Raw genomic sequence first — 16,341 nt, 5'->3', positions numbered from 1 at the left:
TGTGGAGGAAAGTTCACAAGGATGTTCAGAATGTGATGTTTAGCAGTCAGCAGGTGTGTGTGATTTACTGCTGGGGTGTACGGAAGGGGTTAAGGGGTGCACTGGGAGGAGTAGAGGCACTCAGTGGGAAATTTGTCTTGGGAAAGGAGCTTTTATGGGATTCAGTGCCACTGATAGCCCAGCCAGCAATGCCCATCAGAGCCAATTGCCTGGTAATGCTTCAGTCTGCAAAGCCAAAGTTATTGGAGATTTTTCCCTCTCTTATGGAAACTTTCCATGTCCTAATGGTGACCCAATGTGGCCGTGTTCACAGGGGTCTGAGGATGAGGGAAGAGATGAAGATATGACTCCATGTTTCAGAAGGCTGATTTATTATTTTATGATATATATTAGATTAAAACTATGCTAAAAGAATAGAAGAAAGGATTTCATCAGAAGGCTGGCTAAGAATAGAAAAAGAATCATAACAAAACCTTCTGTCTTGGACAGAGAATCTGAGCCAGCTGACTGTGATTGGCCATTAATTAGAAACAACCACATGAGACCAATCCCAGATGCACCTGTTGCATTCCACAGCAGCAGATAATCAATGCTTACATTTTGTTCATGAGGCCTCTCAGCATCTCAGGAGGAAAAATCTTAAGGAAAGGATTTTTCATAAAAGATGTCTGTGACAACCCAAATCCTTGGTGCTGGGAGGTTCCTGCCCTACAGACTGGGGAGCTGCTAATTCTCCGTCCACTGATCCTTGGCTGGGCTGCAGCAATGATCCCTGATCCCCCAAAAACACTTTAACCTGTCTGACTCCCACCAGCTTCAATGGAGAATAGGATCATGGGTAGGAACTCATCCCCTAAAATTTGGGATGATCAAAACTGGCTCAGGAATGTTTCACTCAGCTCTGGATGTGCTGGCTCTGGGGGGTGACACCATCAGGAGTCACTGCAGTGTCACCAAGGTACAATACCTGTATGTGGGTGAAGCTGACAGCTACAAGATACACCTGCACTGGGTGGGAACTGCAGGAGCCCTGTCCAGAGCACTCAGGGATAATTCCTTTGATCAGGAACTATCACAAGCTCAGCTCCCCCTGGGGTGGTATCTGCACTATTGATGGTGAATGTATCTGTCAGTTAATTCTGTCTGCAAAATACAGGGATTTTTCTGAGGTGAGATGTGAAATCTCTACATCTGTGTATCCTTAAGCCAGCAGGAAAGTCTTTCCTAAAGGTAGTCAGTAATATTAATATATTTTAATATATTAATTCATATGTATTCATATATATTCATATATGAGTTCTTTATTTTCTTTTTGTCATTAGGAGGGTATCTTTTTTGGATATTTTCATTTTACAGCAGGTGATTCACATTGGAAATGCCCAAGGCCAGGTGGGACACTGGGGCTTGGAGCAGCCTGGGACAGTGGGAGGGGTCCCTGCCATGGCAAGGGTGGCACTGGGTGGGATTTAATGTCCCAAACCCTTATGGGATTAGGAGTTAGATTTTAAATAATACAAAATTTTGGGCTCTTTCCACAGTGAAGCCCCAGTACCAGGGCTGTTGTGTCCCACACAGGCACCAGGGTGATCCAGGGCAGGATTTGGATGAATAAAGACCAAAAGTGAGGCCAGCAGGAGGGCAGTGCCTCATTCCTGTCCCATTAGGTTTGGAAGATGGAAACTTATAGCTCTGTTATGCCATTAAAGGAACATTATTCCTTTCTAAGGAACCTGTTGGTGATGATTTTCCACCAGAGATTTCATTTGCACCATGTTTCCCTAGAAAACAGCAAACCAAGGTTATTGTGGAGCTTTATTTAATCCTCCTGCAGAGGAACCTTTGCTGTGGCTGCAGGGTGGGTCAGTTATGCTGAGAATGGGACAAATATCCAATATTTGTTTGATAAAGCCAATTTGCAGTTGTTTCTTACAGCTCTTCACTTTCATCCTTTAATTCCTGTTCCAAACCACTTCCCCAGTTTTTGGTTTCAAATCTGCCCACAAGGCTCTTCACAAGAAAAGAGCCTTGGGATTTTTCCTTCAGATAAATCTTGTGAGAGGACTTTATTGCAGCTAATAAATTATATTTCAGTGAGGTACATTTGATCCAACTCTTTTAATCATGCTGATGTAACTTCATGGAACAATTCTTGACGTATCAGCATCACTGAAAGGAAAACCAGGCTGGAAGGGTTGATCTGAAATGTATCTGATGGGAGCAGAGTGGAATAAAGTGGTTGGTTGGAAACTTGCACAGATAATTGATGTGGAAAATATGTGGGGAAATCCCTCAAAAAGAATTCAGCCAATTATTTTTATTTCAGTTCTACTGAAACTGGAATTATTTTGAGTGTTATTTTGATGAATCTTAGTATTTCTGGGTTTGATTTAGGTAATGTTTTACATATTAATACATTATCCAAACCAATATTTCAATATAAATTAATTGCAATAAATAACAACAAAAAAACGTATGCTAAGGATATATTTTGACAATCCTAAACCACATTAGGAAATTGTGCAATTCTTGCTTGAAAACCTTCTTTAAATTTCTCTTCTGCCACTGCTGCTAAGCTGAGTTTCAACTAAAAATTCCTCAAAAACCTGTGAGCCAATTGCAATTTTACTATTTCCTATTCAGAATGAAAATATTTTCGAGTACCACTCTCAGATTAGATAAATATACTATTGTTTACAGTTATGATAACCTTAAGATCCTGAAAACGCCTTTATAAAAGCTAATTACATGCTTTTATTTGCTGCTAGTAAAAACAGGAGAATAACAGCCCAGCTCATTTAATCCCTACTGTGATTTCCTCTGGGCTAATTAAAGTCTACTCAACTGGTGTCTCAATGCACAGCTCCAGGCAAGCAAAATGCTTAAAGGGACCAGGGCTGCCCTGCTCCGCAGGGCTGGGGTGAAATGATGGGCTTTAGGTGACAAATGTACCGAGGAATTGTCCTGGAGAGGCTGTGCTGGCCCATCCTGTCCATGCTCACATTGGAGATTCTCATTTTGGGATGGGATGGGATGGGATGGGATGGGATGGGATGGGATGGGATGGGATGGGATGGGATGGGATGGGATAGAGGAGCTGGGGCTGCCCCTGGATCCCTGGAAGTGTCCAGGGACAGGTTGGACATTGGGGCTTGGAGCAACCTGGGACATGGACCCTGCCCATGGATGGGTGTGGAACTGGATTGATGCCTCAGGTTTGGCTTTTCTATTTTTCACATTCTGTGCTGCTTTAGTGTGTGGGTCTGGGATTCACATCAGGGCATGGTGAGCTCTGTGCACAGAGCAGGAAGATAAAACAATTCCTGCTCCAGCTGAGCACCAAGGACAAATGATCCCAATCTCAGCCCAGGAGCACAAACCCCGTGGGCTGCAGAGAGAAAAACAAGCAGGGTGGGACTGCCTGGGCTAAAGCTGGGATGGGACAATGAACTGCAAGGTGCAAATGGAGCAGAACTGATCCCAGGGACAGAGCCCGTGCCCGGCCGTGCATTTTGGGGCCATTTTGGTTCATCTTGGGTGCAGCCCTGGCTGGGCTCTGGTGCTGCCCAAGGTGGATCCATGGAGGAGATGCTTTGAATAAATCCCTGCTTTATTCTGTGACTCTGCCCAGCCTTTGTTATAGGGCAGCCTGCACAGGGCATCAGGTGAGCTTTAAGGTCTCTTCCACCCCAAACCATTCTCTGACTCTGGGCTACCCAACTTTCCCTGACAGAACAGGCTTTGTGCTGTCCCTAAAAACACCTGGATTCTACGGTCAAAGTAGGTTTTACCCACAGATACATTTTGGAGGAAATGGAGGTGCCACTGAGGTCAAAAACTCCTCTTTTATTCAAAGCTTCCCGGTGTGTGCCTGGGTGCAGACACATTTTCACATCCATCTGAAGGCTGTGGGATGCGTGGCTAATGCTCTGTGTGCTGATGAAAGGATGAGCTCTTAAGAAAAGCTTTTTCTTTCCCAGCAGCTGCCTTGACTTTTCCGGCGCTGACATTTGCATTCCTAAGTGGCTCGAACGTCCCATCCTTCACCTTTAAATGCCCACTCCTGGCTGCCCTTCTCCTGCCTGCTCCAGCTCGCTGATGGGTCTTTAATGCCACCATTCCACCTGTATTAATTTTTACAGCTGTTAGAGAGATGCCAGAAAGGGAAATACCGAGCGTTCAGCCCTTCGCTATCAGATTAAACCACGGAGCTCCGAGGCAATAAATAACAGTGATTCATCCAGACGATCTAAACCTCTCCATTAAAACACTCAGTAGGGTAAGGGGACCATCACTGCTCTCCCGTGGTTTTTGTTTTCTTGAAATGTTAATATTTAGCTCAGCCTGTTTTCCATCCACCCCAAGCAGCTGTGTTCTCTCCTGAGGTGGAAGTGGGGATGTCTCGCTTGTTTTTGGGCATTCAGCCCACGGGGGATGCCTGGAGCCGTTAGCAGGAATGGGTTTGTTTGCTTTTATGGCAGGAATACTAATTGTGGCCTCACTTCTGATGTGGCTTTTTCTTTTTCTGTAGAATTGAATCTTTCTCCTTCAGCGTGCATTTGTTTCTGCTGTTTTTCCTCAAGATTTTTGTCCCTTCCACTAATGTTGCAGCATAGAATATGAAATCCCAAGAGAGCTTTTTTTTATCTCTTCCAGTTCCTTGTAATCCTATGGATTAGCTGTTTTTCCTTCTATATCTTGAAAATACATTCCCTTATTCTTGTTAGGCCAAACAAGAATTGGAAAGACTTCTTAAAACTCTCCTTGTTTTGTTTCAGGCTGTGACCTGAAATTGCTGGGGAAAGCAAATGGTCCCATTTTCTGAGTGAAGCTTTCTGTACTAATGAGATTTAAATAGTGTATACACAAGATGTGATCAGACATTTAAGTGCTTAACCTGAAACAGTTCCATTTCATCATCACCCAAAGTGAGTACAAAGCTTTACTCATGCATTAAGTGAAAATAATTTCTTTTGTTGTCACCAAAAAACCCACTCAGAGCTCAGAATATCAGTCAAGGTGACCAAGAGCAGAGTGAGGAGTCCCAGGGCTGTGGGGTGAAGTGAAATCCCTCCTGGAAGGGCACTTTTCCCTTTAAAACCTTAATTGTGGAGGAATATAGCTGTTATTTCTTACACTGAATATAAGAATTCATATGCAGTGAAGCTGACAGAACTTCATTAAACATCAGGGGTTGTATCAGAATCGGCCTCAGAACTGACCTGGTTTGTGTTTTACGAGTTTGTACCTGAACAGCTCAGAATTTCTGCGCTTGTTTGTCTCATCCTTGACCTCTCCACATCCTTGACCTCTCCAGGTTTAGGCAGAGAGGGAGAAATGCTGTTAATAGGGGAAATGATCATCCCCAGTCCCTTTCTGTGTGACAAGAGTGTCCAAGGTAACCTGGCATTCCCGAGGTGTTCAACCATGAGAAAAACCATGAGATCCATAACAAAAGAGGGCTGGGAGGGGGGAAAAAACCTAAAAAACCTGTCCTTGGCACGAGTGCTGTGTGTGCTGTGCTCTCTCCAGCTAGCTGAGTGCTGAGCTGGAGGATGCCTTCTCAAGGACAAGTGCAATGTTCTTAGAATAGCAGCCACAGGGCTGACCCAGAAAGAGAATTGAGGATTTAAAATCCTAGAACGTAAAATTTGCCAAGAGACTGGGCAAAATAAGTAGTGACAATGCTGATAAGGGATTATAGAGGATGAAAAAATGATCATGTTTTGGCAGAGCAGAGTAATTTTGATATAAATGTCAGGGCAGCCAAGGTACAAGTGACTTTTGTTTTCTGGTGTTTCACTTTGGATAAAAATGTTTCACCCAAAATACTCCAGAAAACCCCACAGAAACACCTTTATGATCAATCTCTATGATTAAATACATTTGGAGAAAGTCACTTTTTAAGGTTAAACAAGCATAGAGAGACACAAGGTGAAATTCTTGCCCTCCTTATTCTGGTGAAGATTTCCTTGACACAGAAAGGACAAATCTTCTCAGCATCCTCCTGAACCTGAGCTGAAATTGTGCTCAACATATTTATGAGCAATTCAGCTCCTCATTTATAAAACTGAAAGCATATTCATGCATGCAACACTGAGTTTTCATAGCACAACTTGTATTTTCAAAGCTGATATTAAAACTCTGGTTGTATTCTCCAGGCCAAGTGAAAACACAGAAACAAAAAAATAGGAGAACCATTCCCTTAGGTCCATATCAGCCAACTTGGTAAGGATATTTTAGCTATAAACAAGTCACAATAACAAAAATCTCTGCAGAAATGTTGTTTGGTTTTTTATCTGAGGGAGTTTGGGTTTTTTATCCCATAATTGTCATTTTTTAATCGCTGTGCAAGTGCTGGATGGGTCAGCGGATGGGTGTGAGTTGAGCTCCTGGGTTCTTTGGGAAGGCAAACAAAGAATGATGGAGCTGTCAGCAAACCCATGTTAAATTCTGGGAGTTAATGGAGCTGCACTGGTTTTTACTGGGCTGTGGAAGAGGTCACAAACCCCTGCAGCTCCTGGAGTGATCAAGGGCTGGGTTTGCATTTCAGCACCTGCTGCAAAGCCAAGGGTGCAGATTTCCACATTTTAGTGACTCAGCCTCGCTGATAAAAACACTGCAAATGAGGAAACCCAACCTGAGCCACCTCAGAGCCCGGCCAGCAGCATCTCTGGCAATTGGCATCATTTTTTGTGTAGATGCTCGGAAAAATCACTTCAGGTCCCAGCAAGCCCTGAAGGGTTGGGAATGTCTGTGATGGTGTTCACAGGGGTCTGAGGATGAGGGAAGAGACAAGGATCTGACTCCATGTTTCAGAGGGCTTGATTTATTATTTTATTATATATATTACATTAAAACTATACTAAAAGAATAGAAGAAATTGTTTCATCTCAGAAGGCTGGCTAAGCTAAGAATAGAATAGGAAGGAATGATAACAAAGGTTTGTGTCTCAGACAGAGAGTCCGAGCCAGCTGACTGTGATTGGCCATTAATTAGAAGCAACCACATGAGACCAATCCCAGATGCACCTGTTGCATTCCACAGCAGCAGAAAATCATTGTTTACATTTTGTTCCTGAGGCTTCTCAGCCTCTCAGGAGGAAAAATCCTAACAAAAGGATTTTCATAAAAGATGCCTGTGACAAATGTCCAGCTGAAGTTTGGCAGAAATGGAATAAGAATTAGGAAATAAGTATAAACCCTGTAGATTATTTACATTCTAACACAGGTTCTGAGGTGTTTAAGGCAGTAAAATATACAGCCCTTTATAAAACAGCAGCTGCCAAAGGTTCTTTGCTGTCCCACAGCCCTGTTAGAAGCAAAAAATCGCATTAATTTGTGTAGGCATCATCAGATCTTCTCTTTGGGCCTGTTTTCCCTGATAAAGGGCAAAACCAGAGTTCCAGGAGTGTGGTCCCAGCACCAGGCCCTGGGATGGCTCTGCCCCTGCAGGAGTTTCCCTCCTGTGGAAGGGAATCGTTCCCACTTCCATTCTGCATTTTGGGTTTTGAACAGATCCATCCTCTCTGAGAGCGTGATAAACTAAGCCACTCTTAGAAGGTATTTGAAGGCATCAGGAATTATGCCTTTATTGAAAGTAAATATGAGTGATTTGTCCCTGCTGAATCCAGGATACAACCTGCTACAGCATTTCTAGAAGCTTGTAATTATTATTATTTCCATTCCATATGGATCTTAATTGTAAATCTGCCAATGAATTTACTTTAGCACCACACTTGCCCGCCTGGATGAGTTTGGAATTTATGATTTCAATTTTATTCCCTCCACTTTTTTTTTTTGTAGGAAATATTTGGTGTTCTTTAGTGAAAGAGCTCATGGTGAATTTACAGCCCTTCCTTCATCAGTAAATTCAGAAAAATCAAATTATTGTTAGGCATAAAACCCCCAAATAGTATATTATTAAAGTACATTTTGAGACAAGGCATCATCTTGGTTTATGAGGAGTTGTTCAATGCTAGACTGGTGTTAGAGCTTGTCTGAGACACTTGGAGTGATTATTTTTATTTAAAATATTGAGAAGGGACAAGAGTAAGTACCGGTGAATATTTTTACTAGAATAACTTGATGCTGCTTGTGTTATTTTCACATTTAAATGTGGAGTCACTCTGAAATGACCAAAATTGAGGCATTTTACATAAAATCTTATAATCTCTGTATGATAAAATGAACAGCAGGGTGGAAATCCAGGGTAGGCTCTACAATCATCCTTTGCTTTGGTTTGGAACCTGTGGTCTGCCAGATCCATCCTAAAGCTCCCCAAATAAACCTGTGGCTTAAAATGCAGCTGAATTTTAGGCACAGACTAAAAATAATGTAGTGGGAAATGTTTTCCAGAAAAAATTAATTTATTAATTTAATCATGATGAGAACCACAGTGGTGGGGAATCCATTTCCTAAACTACTCCAAAAAAGCTCTGTGGACTCAGAATTGTCAATAATCAAGAAGAAAACCAAATTTGAGGTTAAAAAATAATTTAAAAATAATTTGGAAAACAAAGGAATGATTTGTTAATTTGAGCCCTTCTGAATTTCCATCTATACAGGAAACTCTGCAAAAGACTCGAGTCCAATATCAATCCTAAGGAGATTAAATACTTAAGCATTATACTGTCCTCTAAATTAAGGAAGTTGTATAAGCTTAATTTCCAGAGGATTCTAAATGTGATTAAACAGGATATGCCGTGATTAAATATCTTGCTGCTATCCATTTCTGGGTGGATTAACTCTGTTAAAATGAACTCTTCCACAATATTTGTTTCAGAAAACTCCCTGGGTGATTTGTGTGTGTGTGTTTTAGAAGCTTGCCTATATTTTGGTGGCTTTGCATAGAGAATAGAGAAAATAAAATCACAGATATTGCAGGAATGTCCTGGCAGCTCAGGAGTTCTCAGATTTGTGTTCCAGCCCTCTGGAAGCTGCATTACGTTAAGGGGGAAGCTGAAATTCCACCTTTTGAGGGGGTTAATACTGGATTTTGCAATACCTGTTCAGAAAAAACCTTCCAAAAACCTCCACCCATTGCTCCCAACTCTCACAGAAGTGATTTCATTTCTCTGTGTCTGTCTCTGATAGCTCTCAATGGGCAAAACAGTATTTTTGTAAGAATTAAGAGGTAATTTCACCTTGCACCAGGGCCAAAAGATGTCTTGGTGATTTCTTTGGGTATTTCCCTACACCCAACAAAGGTATTGAACTTTAATTTACTGTGAGAACTGATAACTACTGAAAATGTTAATTTCATGTAATTTATTGTCAGGAGATTGTGAGGGATTGAGGTCTCCATTTCCTAATATTCCCTAAATAAGTGCATTTCATGGAAGTTTCCACTGGCCACACTGGCCACCATGAAGATTTCAGGAGCACTGCATCCTTTCAAAACTGCAAAAGATTGCAGAGTGGAAAAATCCCCTTTAAAGAAGATTTTAAATGATATTTTTAGTTTTTAACTGTTACCAAAAAGAGGCACAAGGAGTGCAGCCCTTGTGGGATTGGTTCCAACTGGTTGTGGAACTTCCCACTCCAGTCTTGCAGGCTGATCTGAGCATTCAGTTTCACATCTGTGAACTCTTTCCTCAGCTGCAGGTTTTCCCCCTGGCAAACCTCCCTTTTTGTTCCTCTCACATCAGATCTGGGATTTTCTGGATGTAAAAGGGAGGTGGAAAGTCCCTTCACCTGCAGCTGGGAGGAGCATTTGGAGGAGGGTGGAGGCAAACCTGGGATAAACCACACACAGACTGTAAAAACCCCCCTCAAATCTGCATTTTTAGAGGGAGCAGCATCCCCCCCCCCAAGGCTGGAGGATCAAACTCATCTCTCATTTACCACAAAAATTCAGAAAGTCTGCTGTGCATCAATAAGGGATGGTGTTGGCTTCTTTTCTACCTATCCTGTCCCACTGCTCTGAGTCTGAGACTTGCAGGAACCAAGGAACCATTTACCAGTTTCTTTAACCTGCAAATATATTAATGCCTGCCATTTTTATACCCTCATTATCCATTTATTGCGAGGTGAACCACTCCGAGTTCATTAGGATAAGCTGTCTAAACTATTTCTGAGCTTCTGCTGATGCTTTAATGGCTTTTGTTGAGTTCATCCATTATCTTTTGTGCTTTATAAACATCAGTTCCCTCTGTGAAACTCTCTCCTGCTCTCTCTCCCCTGCCCTGATGTCTCTGTGTGTGTATTTGGCTGATTTGCCAGCTCTGCTTTCAGCTGGCCTAATGGCTAAATCAGACACAGAACCAAGGGGTGGAAGCCACAGTTTTGTTCTTCCATCTAAAGCCAGTTCAAGTCGAATAAACGTCAAATCTACCTGACTGCATCTGCTTGTCAAGTAGGTGAATGTCTAAAAATCCAGAATGAACTGCTGAGATTCAAAATCAGCAATTTGGGCAACAGCCTTTAAAAAACTCCCTTGACACGAGGTCGAACTGTGGAAAACACAGGGAAAAAAAAAATTAACAACTGCAGAGAGTGAGATGCTCTCACAGTTTGTAGTGTCCTTCAGTCCCCCAGTGCTCAGGCAGCAGCAGCAGATTGCTCACAGAAATGCCATCTCATCAGAGTGAGAGGAAATGATGCTCTGCTCTCCGAGTGCCTCACCCCAAATGCCAGGGATGGGTCAGCAGCAGCAGCAAAGTGCCCCCAGCACCTGCTGCCAGTGAAGGGAAGCTCTGTCAGCAGCCAAGTTAGCACCAAACCACAAGTCAGTGATTTGGGGGAGGCCCCAGCCGCAGCCCCGAGCTGCAGGCCGCAGTTTAATGTCACCGCTGCCGCTCAGTGCAGTGCTGCGAGTTTCTCAGTACAGCGCAGAACGAGCCCTGCAGAAAGGCAGTGGCAGCAGCAATCTGTCAGCTATTTACTGAGCCTTTCCCTAATTCCCTCCCTCGCTGCTGTCCCTGGCATCTGTCTGTGGAATATGGATTTGGGCTCTGCTGTGCCCACTTACAGGGCTTCCCTCCTTTTCTATCCTATAGAAAGAGACTTTCTCAGCTCCCTGGCTTCCTTTGCATACTGAGCACACCCTGATCTCCAAAAGAAATATTAAGATCAAGCTGGGAAAAAAAACCAAGACATTAAACTGTGTTTATTTCTGTTTCTGTGTCCAAAAAGCTGCTTTTCTGAGCTGGCTTTGCAGGCTTGGATGTGCAATCTGGCTCACCTGAGCACCTCGTTGCTTACATCTTCCGTGGCAGAATCAGGAAGCACGTCCTCAAAATGGACATTTCATGGTGATTCAATTGAAGTTAGGAGCTGAAAGTGTTGTTTTTATGTGGAATATGCAGAGTCCTAAATAACAAAAAGGGAGATGGGGCTGATCTGAGTAAACATGATTTTTCAGCCCTTACCTAAGACAGCTGTCAAATGGCAAAAGGATCTATTGGCAATATGGCCACTGTTGAGCTAGCTACAATATTCCTCTCTCCCTATAATTTTCCTTTTCACCTGCCAAACCTACCCATTTATATGCTTATATCCTGTTATTATATAAAATCCAGATGACAAATTGTGTGTCTGCAGCCCTCTTTGTTCCCATTCTCCAGCCCAGTGAACATTCCTGGTGTACATCAGTTTTATGTGAATGCAGGATGTTTGGGGTTTGTGAAAAATGTTGCTCTGCATGATTCATTTTACTGCAGCTAATGCCAGGGAAAAAAAAAATACACACAACACCTCTATTGAAAATAATGGCCTGTTTCTTGGACTTTGCACATATATTTCTTTTGTCTGCTTGTTCTTTTTTTAAGCCACTATCCAGGTGGAATAATCAGGTCTGTGCAAGCAGGAACCCATCAGCTCTGGCTTTATAGATCATGGTTCCCAACATCAGTCACTGGTGTCAGCCCAGCTTTATTTTCAGATTCCCAAAGCTGTGCCCATCCAGGGGCTGCTTTGGAGTGCAGAAAGGGCAGAGATGTTGGAAACCTGGGCACTGAGAATTTCAGAGTTTATGTGCTGCCAGGCACTGACCCCCAAGAGAACACTGCATTGACCTGAGGCCATGGAGAAGCTTCCAAGATGAAATGATAGAACTGGGATTGTGGGTGTGGAGTTTGATCAGAAGTGTGTGGCATCATAGGGTGGAAAACTTAAGAGTTTAAGGGTTTAGAATACAGTAATAGATATAAAGAAAGATGGAGGTTTTAGGGTGGAGGCTGGTCCTTCTTCACTTTCTTTTTCTCCTCTTTCTCCTTCCTTCTCTTTCTCCTTCCTTCTCTTTCTCCTTCCTCTTCACTGCCTTCTCCATGGGTTTGGGTGGTTTTGTGTAGTTGGATAAAAAAGTCTACATTGAGGGCATGGGTGGTTGGTTATTGGGTTAAAAGGAACAATAATTGAGGTGTTGCTTCTTAATTGGACAGTTTGTCCTTAAAAGGCCTTGTAGAGAGAGAGGCTAAAAATGGGGCTCCATTTTTTAGTTTGTTAGAGTGAAGTGCTGTGGATCTCACAGTTTGTGGGACTGTAACAGAGATGAGAACTAATAAACATCTGAGTCCCAACAAGAAATTCCATCTCACACATTTAACCCCCACCTTGGAAGAAACAAGAAGCCGAGGATCAGCACACGGGGGGGCTCTGAGGAGACAGAGCAGGGTCCTTGCAGTGGGGAGGTGCTGGTGCCCTCAGCCTGAGCTCGGGCACAGCAGGAGCTGTAAAAAAGCAGAGATGGAACCTTGGCTCCCCTCGCATCAGGCGTAAAACTCTCACCGGCTCCAGCGGGGCCGGGATTTTATTCCTGATATGAATTTTCTCTGTCAGACAATTTAAAGATGCTTTTACGAGGAAAGGAATCTCGCCATCTGAAATAGCATGTTTGCAATTCTGGAAATGTCTGACATATGTTTTAGGAGTGTGTCATATTTCCTAGCAGGAGGCTTTACGATCCCATCGCTTTGTTGGGAGATACCTGCACAGGGGCTGTGATAAAGCAGCTGAGATATTCTGTGATGCTGCTGGAGGTCATTTTAAAGTTACAGTTTTTGTTTTTTTAACCAGCTTCCTAAACCTCACTGTGGTGGTAAAGTACAAAAAAAAAAAAAAATTGTTGGTGTTTAACTTTGGGCCTCTTTTAGTCAGATTTGGTGCTGAGAGAAGCTGTACTTGTTCATGGAATTCCAGAATTGTTTGTGTTGGAAAGGGAATGAAAGATCTTGTTCTACTCTTGTTTTGCCTCTTTGCCATGGGCTGAGACACCTATCCCAGGTTGCTCCAAGCCCCAGTGTCCAGCCTGGCCTTGGACACTTCCAGGGATCCAGGAGCAGCCACAGCTGCTCTGGGAATCTACGCCAGGACCTCACCACCTTCCAGGAAACAATTCCTTCCCGATATCCCATCTAAACCCACTTTCATTCAATTTGAAGCCATTTTCTCTTGTCCTATCACTACAACGCCTGCTGATTTTTGCGAACTTCTTTATTTTTCAATAACACACCAAAGACCAGATCCAAAATCCTTTCAAAGCAGTACATGGATTCCCCTTTGCTTTCAGAGAAGCCTGAATCATTAACACAAAGAAAAAATGCTGGTTTAAAATTTTTGTTTGCAAGTACCACAAACATCCACGTGCTCCTCCATCTTTGTCTATAATTGAAAAGAACCCGCTTTACATCAGCTTTGTTCCTTTGCTGAGGTTGCCCTGTCGTGTTCCAAGTGTGCAGTTATCAGCAGAATCCCATGCAGGATTTGGTGGGAACACAGTGCCTATCTCGTGTCACTGCTCTCAGTGAGTTTAGCACAAAATATAACCCTATTAAAATTACAATGCATTTATCACCTCGCTCAGTTCAAAGAACTCACGAGCTGCAAAGAATTTAATTAAAACATGATGATTTAATAGGCAGGCTCCATCTATTGTTTACTCAGGAGGTTGAGATTCTGTTTAAAATTAGGTCCCAAATTTAATTTAGGCTTCCACCAACCTTGTCATAGAAATGAGACTCCTGGAGAAGTCGCAGACAGTGAGAGGGTTACACAGAATGGTTTGGAAACTTGAAGATGATGGGGTCTGTATTTCTTTCCTATGAGGATCATGAGGAAAAAAGAAGGCTCTGAGGAGCAAGGAGGTTTTTTTATAGGATCATGGAATGGTTTGTACAGGAAGGGAACTTAAATCTCCTTTCATTCCCCTGCCACTTTCCACTATCCCAGGTTGCTCCAAGCCCCATCCAACCCATCCCTCTTGCACCAAGATATTTTCTCACCTGTTCATCATCACCAGGTTGGTATAACCCTGCCCACAGTCCCATTTCCCTAATTTCATTTCTCAGTCATGCAAAGCAGCCAGGCCTGTGGGACGGCACAGGGTTTGGGGGCAGCACGTTTCCCACTCTCCTCTTCCCAAGGCAAATCTGTCTCGATCCAGATGGATCTTGCTGTGACTCAAGCAAGATCTTGTACAAGATTTCTATAAAGAGAGGGGGAAAAAAGTGCAAATCCTGCCACAAAATGCATGATTTAATGTATATATAAGAAAAGGCATGGTGCCAGATTCTCAGTTTCTGTCACAGTTTTAATGAAAAGTGATTTCAGCATTTGAAAAACCTCAAAAGCTGTCCCAGCCAAATGCCATGTTTCTATATATTCTGAGCTATACATCTTAAATTGAGTAGGATAGTCCTTACATCAATTGATAAAAGCAGCATTTAATAACTCCTCACTACAAAATTAATTCTTATTTATTATAGCCACAGCTACACAATGAAACATTTTAGGGAAATTTCCTCTGTGTAGCAAAATGATCCATGGGAAAAAGATCTTAATTCAGTTTCTTTGCACAAACCTATCGTGCACTCCCTGCTAATGCACTGCAGTCTTAATTCAGCGGATCCAGCAATCTGCTTGGGCAGTCAGGACATGTGTTTTCTCATCAGAGAGCCTGGCTTTACCAGCCATACCTTGACTCTGAGCAGAAAATTGCAGCTGCAATGCCTGCTGTGTTTTGCATATCAGTAACCCAGATTATTCCAACTCCCAGCTCTGCAGCCACCCGGGCCCATCTGGCTTTGGAAAATTGAGGGTTCTGGTCTGGTGCTCCTGGGGGCTGTGAGAGCCCCTGGCTGGCGCTGTGGAGATGCCCAAATTTGGGGCTATCTTTGGGGTAAAATACTCTTTTTTTCATGTTCAAAAAGCACCACTCCCATTTTATTATCCATGAGCTTGGCTGGTGACCCCGGAGCCACCAAGCAGCTGCTCCTGAGCACCACATCCTGCCCAGGTGTCACCATAGGACACGAAAAAACACGAGCACACACCGCTGCTCTCAAGGTGAAGGAAAAGGGAAGTTTATTTTCTAACTTCAACATTTATAGGTTTCCAAAAGTGACAGCGGATTGGAGGGTGACGGTGCCACCCCTCCAATGATACTGGACAAACCAACAGTCCATCAAATTTCTCCTCCTCTATAAAGGAATGCAAAACAAGGAGTTATTTACAGAAAGTGTGTGAGAGTTCACTACAAGAATGTCAATATCAGAAGGTTTAGAAAATTAAAAAAAAAACCAGGGTAACACCCAGGTACTTTCCACAACCCCAGATCTCAAATTTCCTGTCACCAGTGGGTTTTACCACTGGCTGTAGGGTTGAATTGTGATTTTTAGCAGAGCTTGGCCAGGTCCTGCTGCCTCAGCCTTGCTGGGCCCTGCTCTGCTGAGAACTGCAGCCTGTTCCTGCTGAGCAGAGCCATAAATTATTGACGTTGCCTTCATATAGCAACTTATTGACTACAGCATTGTAAAGTACCCTATTAATGTTTTAAGCATTTCACTTTATTTTAATACGAGTAAATTATTTAGGAAATGTTAAAATGCTTTATGCTTTGACTAATGAGAGTGAAAAGTGTACACAGCATCTCATTTTAATTGGATGTTTACCCTATCCTGTAGAAATCAGGCATTTATTATTTCATCCTTAATTAACTGTGCGTGCAATCCCTGATGGATACACGTTCAGTTTCTTCCACATGATCGAGTAATTAAGAGGCATAAATGTGCAGATTATTTTTATTGGGAAATATGAAATAATTCTGCTTTTCAGCTTCCTTGGTTGCCCTGTAAAGCAGCAGTTACTCCGCACAGGGATGTGTTGGTTGCCTAAATTAATGCAAGCACAGTACATGAAATTTGGGATAATGTAAATTGATTTGAGAGGTGCAGAACCCAGCCGGCCTGAAATGAGGGATGTCTTTGAGCCTCTCTTTTATCTTTGTTAGCACAGCAATAGTCTGCAAGATCATTTCTGTTGTGTCATAGTGCATTAGAGTCATTTTTAGGAATATTGCAGAGTTGTGTGTGGAAGGAACGTTCATGGTGTTTCTAAATTCTCCTGA

General features: G+C 42.8%; 1 protein-coding gene across 1 annotated transcript in view; it reads left to right on the top strand.

Annotated features, from left to right (window-relative positions):
• The window catches only part of CHL1 (cell adhesion molecule L1 like), a 607,847-nt gene extending 592,502 nt beyond the window's left edge, over positions 1-15,345 (top strand). The window contains exon 28 of the mRNA XM_074550335.1: positions 15,333-15,345. Coding sequence (XP_074406436.1) covers positions 15,333-15,339 — 7 coding nt within the window. The 3' untranslated portion in view covers positions 15,340-15,345. The remainder of the gene's footprint in view (positions 1-15,332) is intronic.
• Positions 15,346-16,341: the final 996 nt, after the last annotated feature.

This window comes from Zonotrichia albicollis, chromosome 12, assembly GCF_047830755.1.
Source record: "Zonotrichia albicollis isolate bZonAlb1 chromosome 12, bZonAlb1.hap1, whole genome shotgun sequence".
Taxonomy (NCBI): Eukaryota; Metazoa; Chordata; class Aves; order Passeriformes; family Passerellidae; genus Zonotrichia; species Zonotrichia albicollis.
Note: the sequence above shows the minus strand (reverse complement) of the source record. Positions and strands in the feature narration are given on the sequence as shown.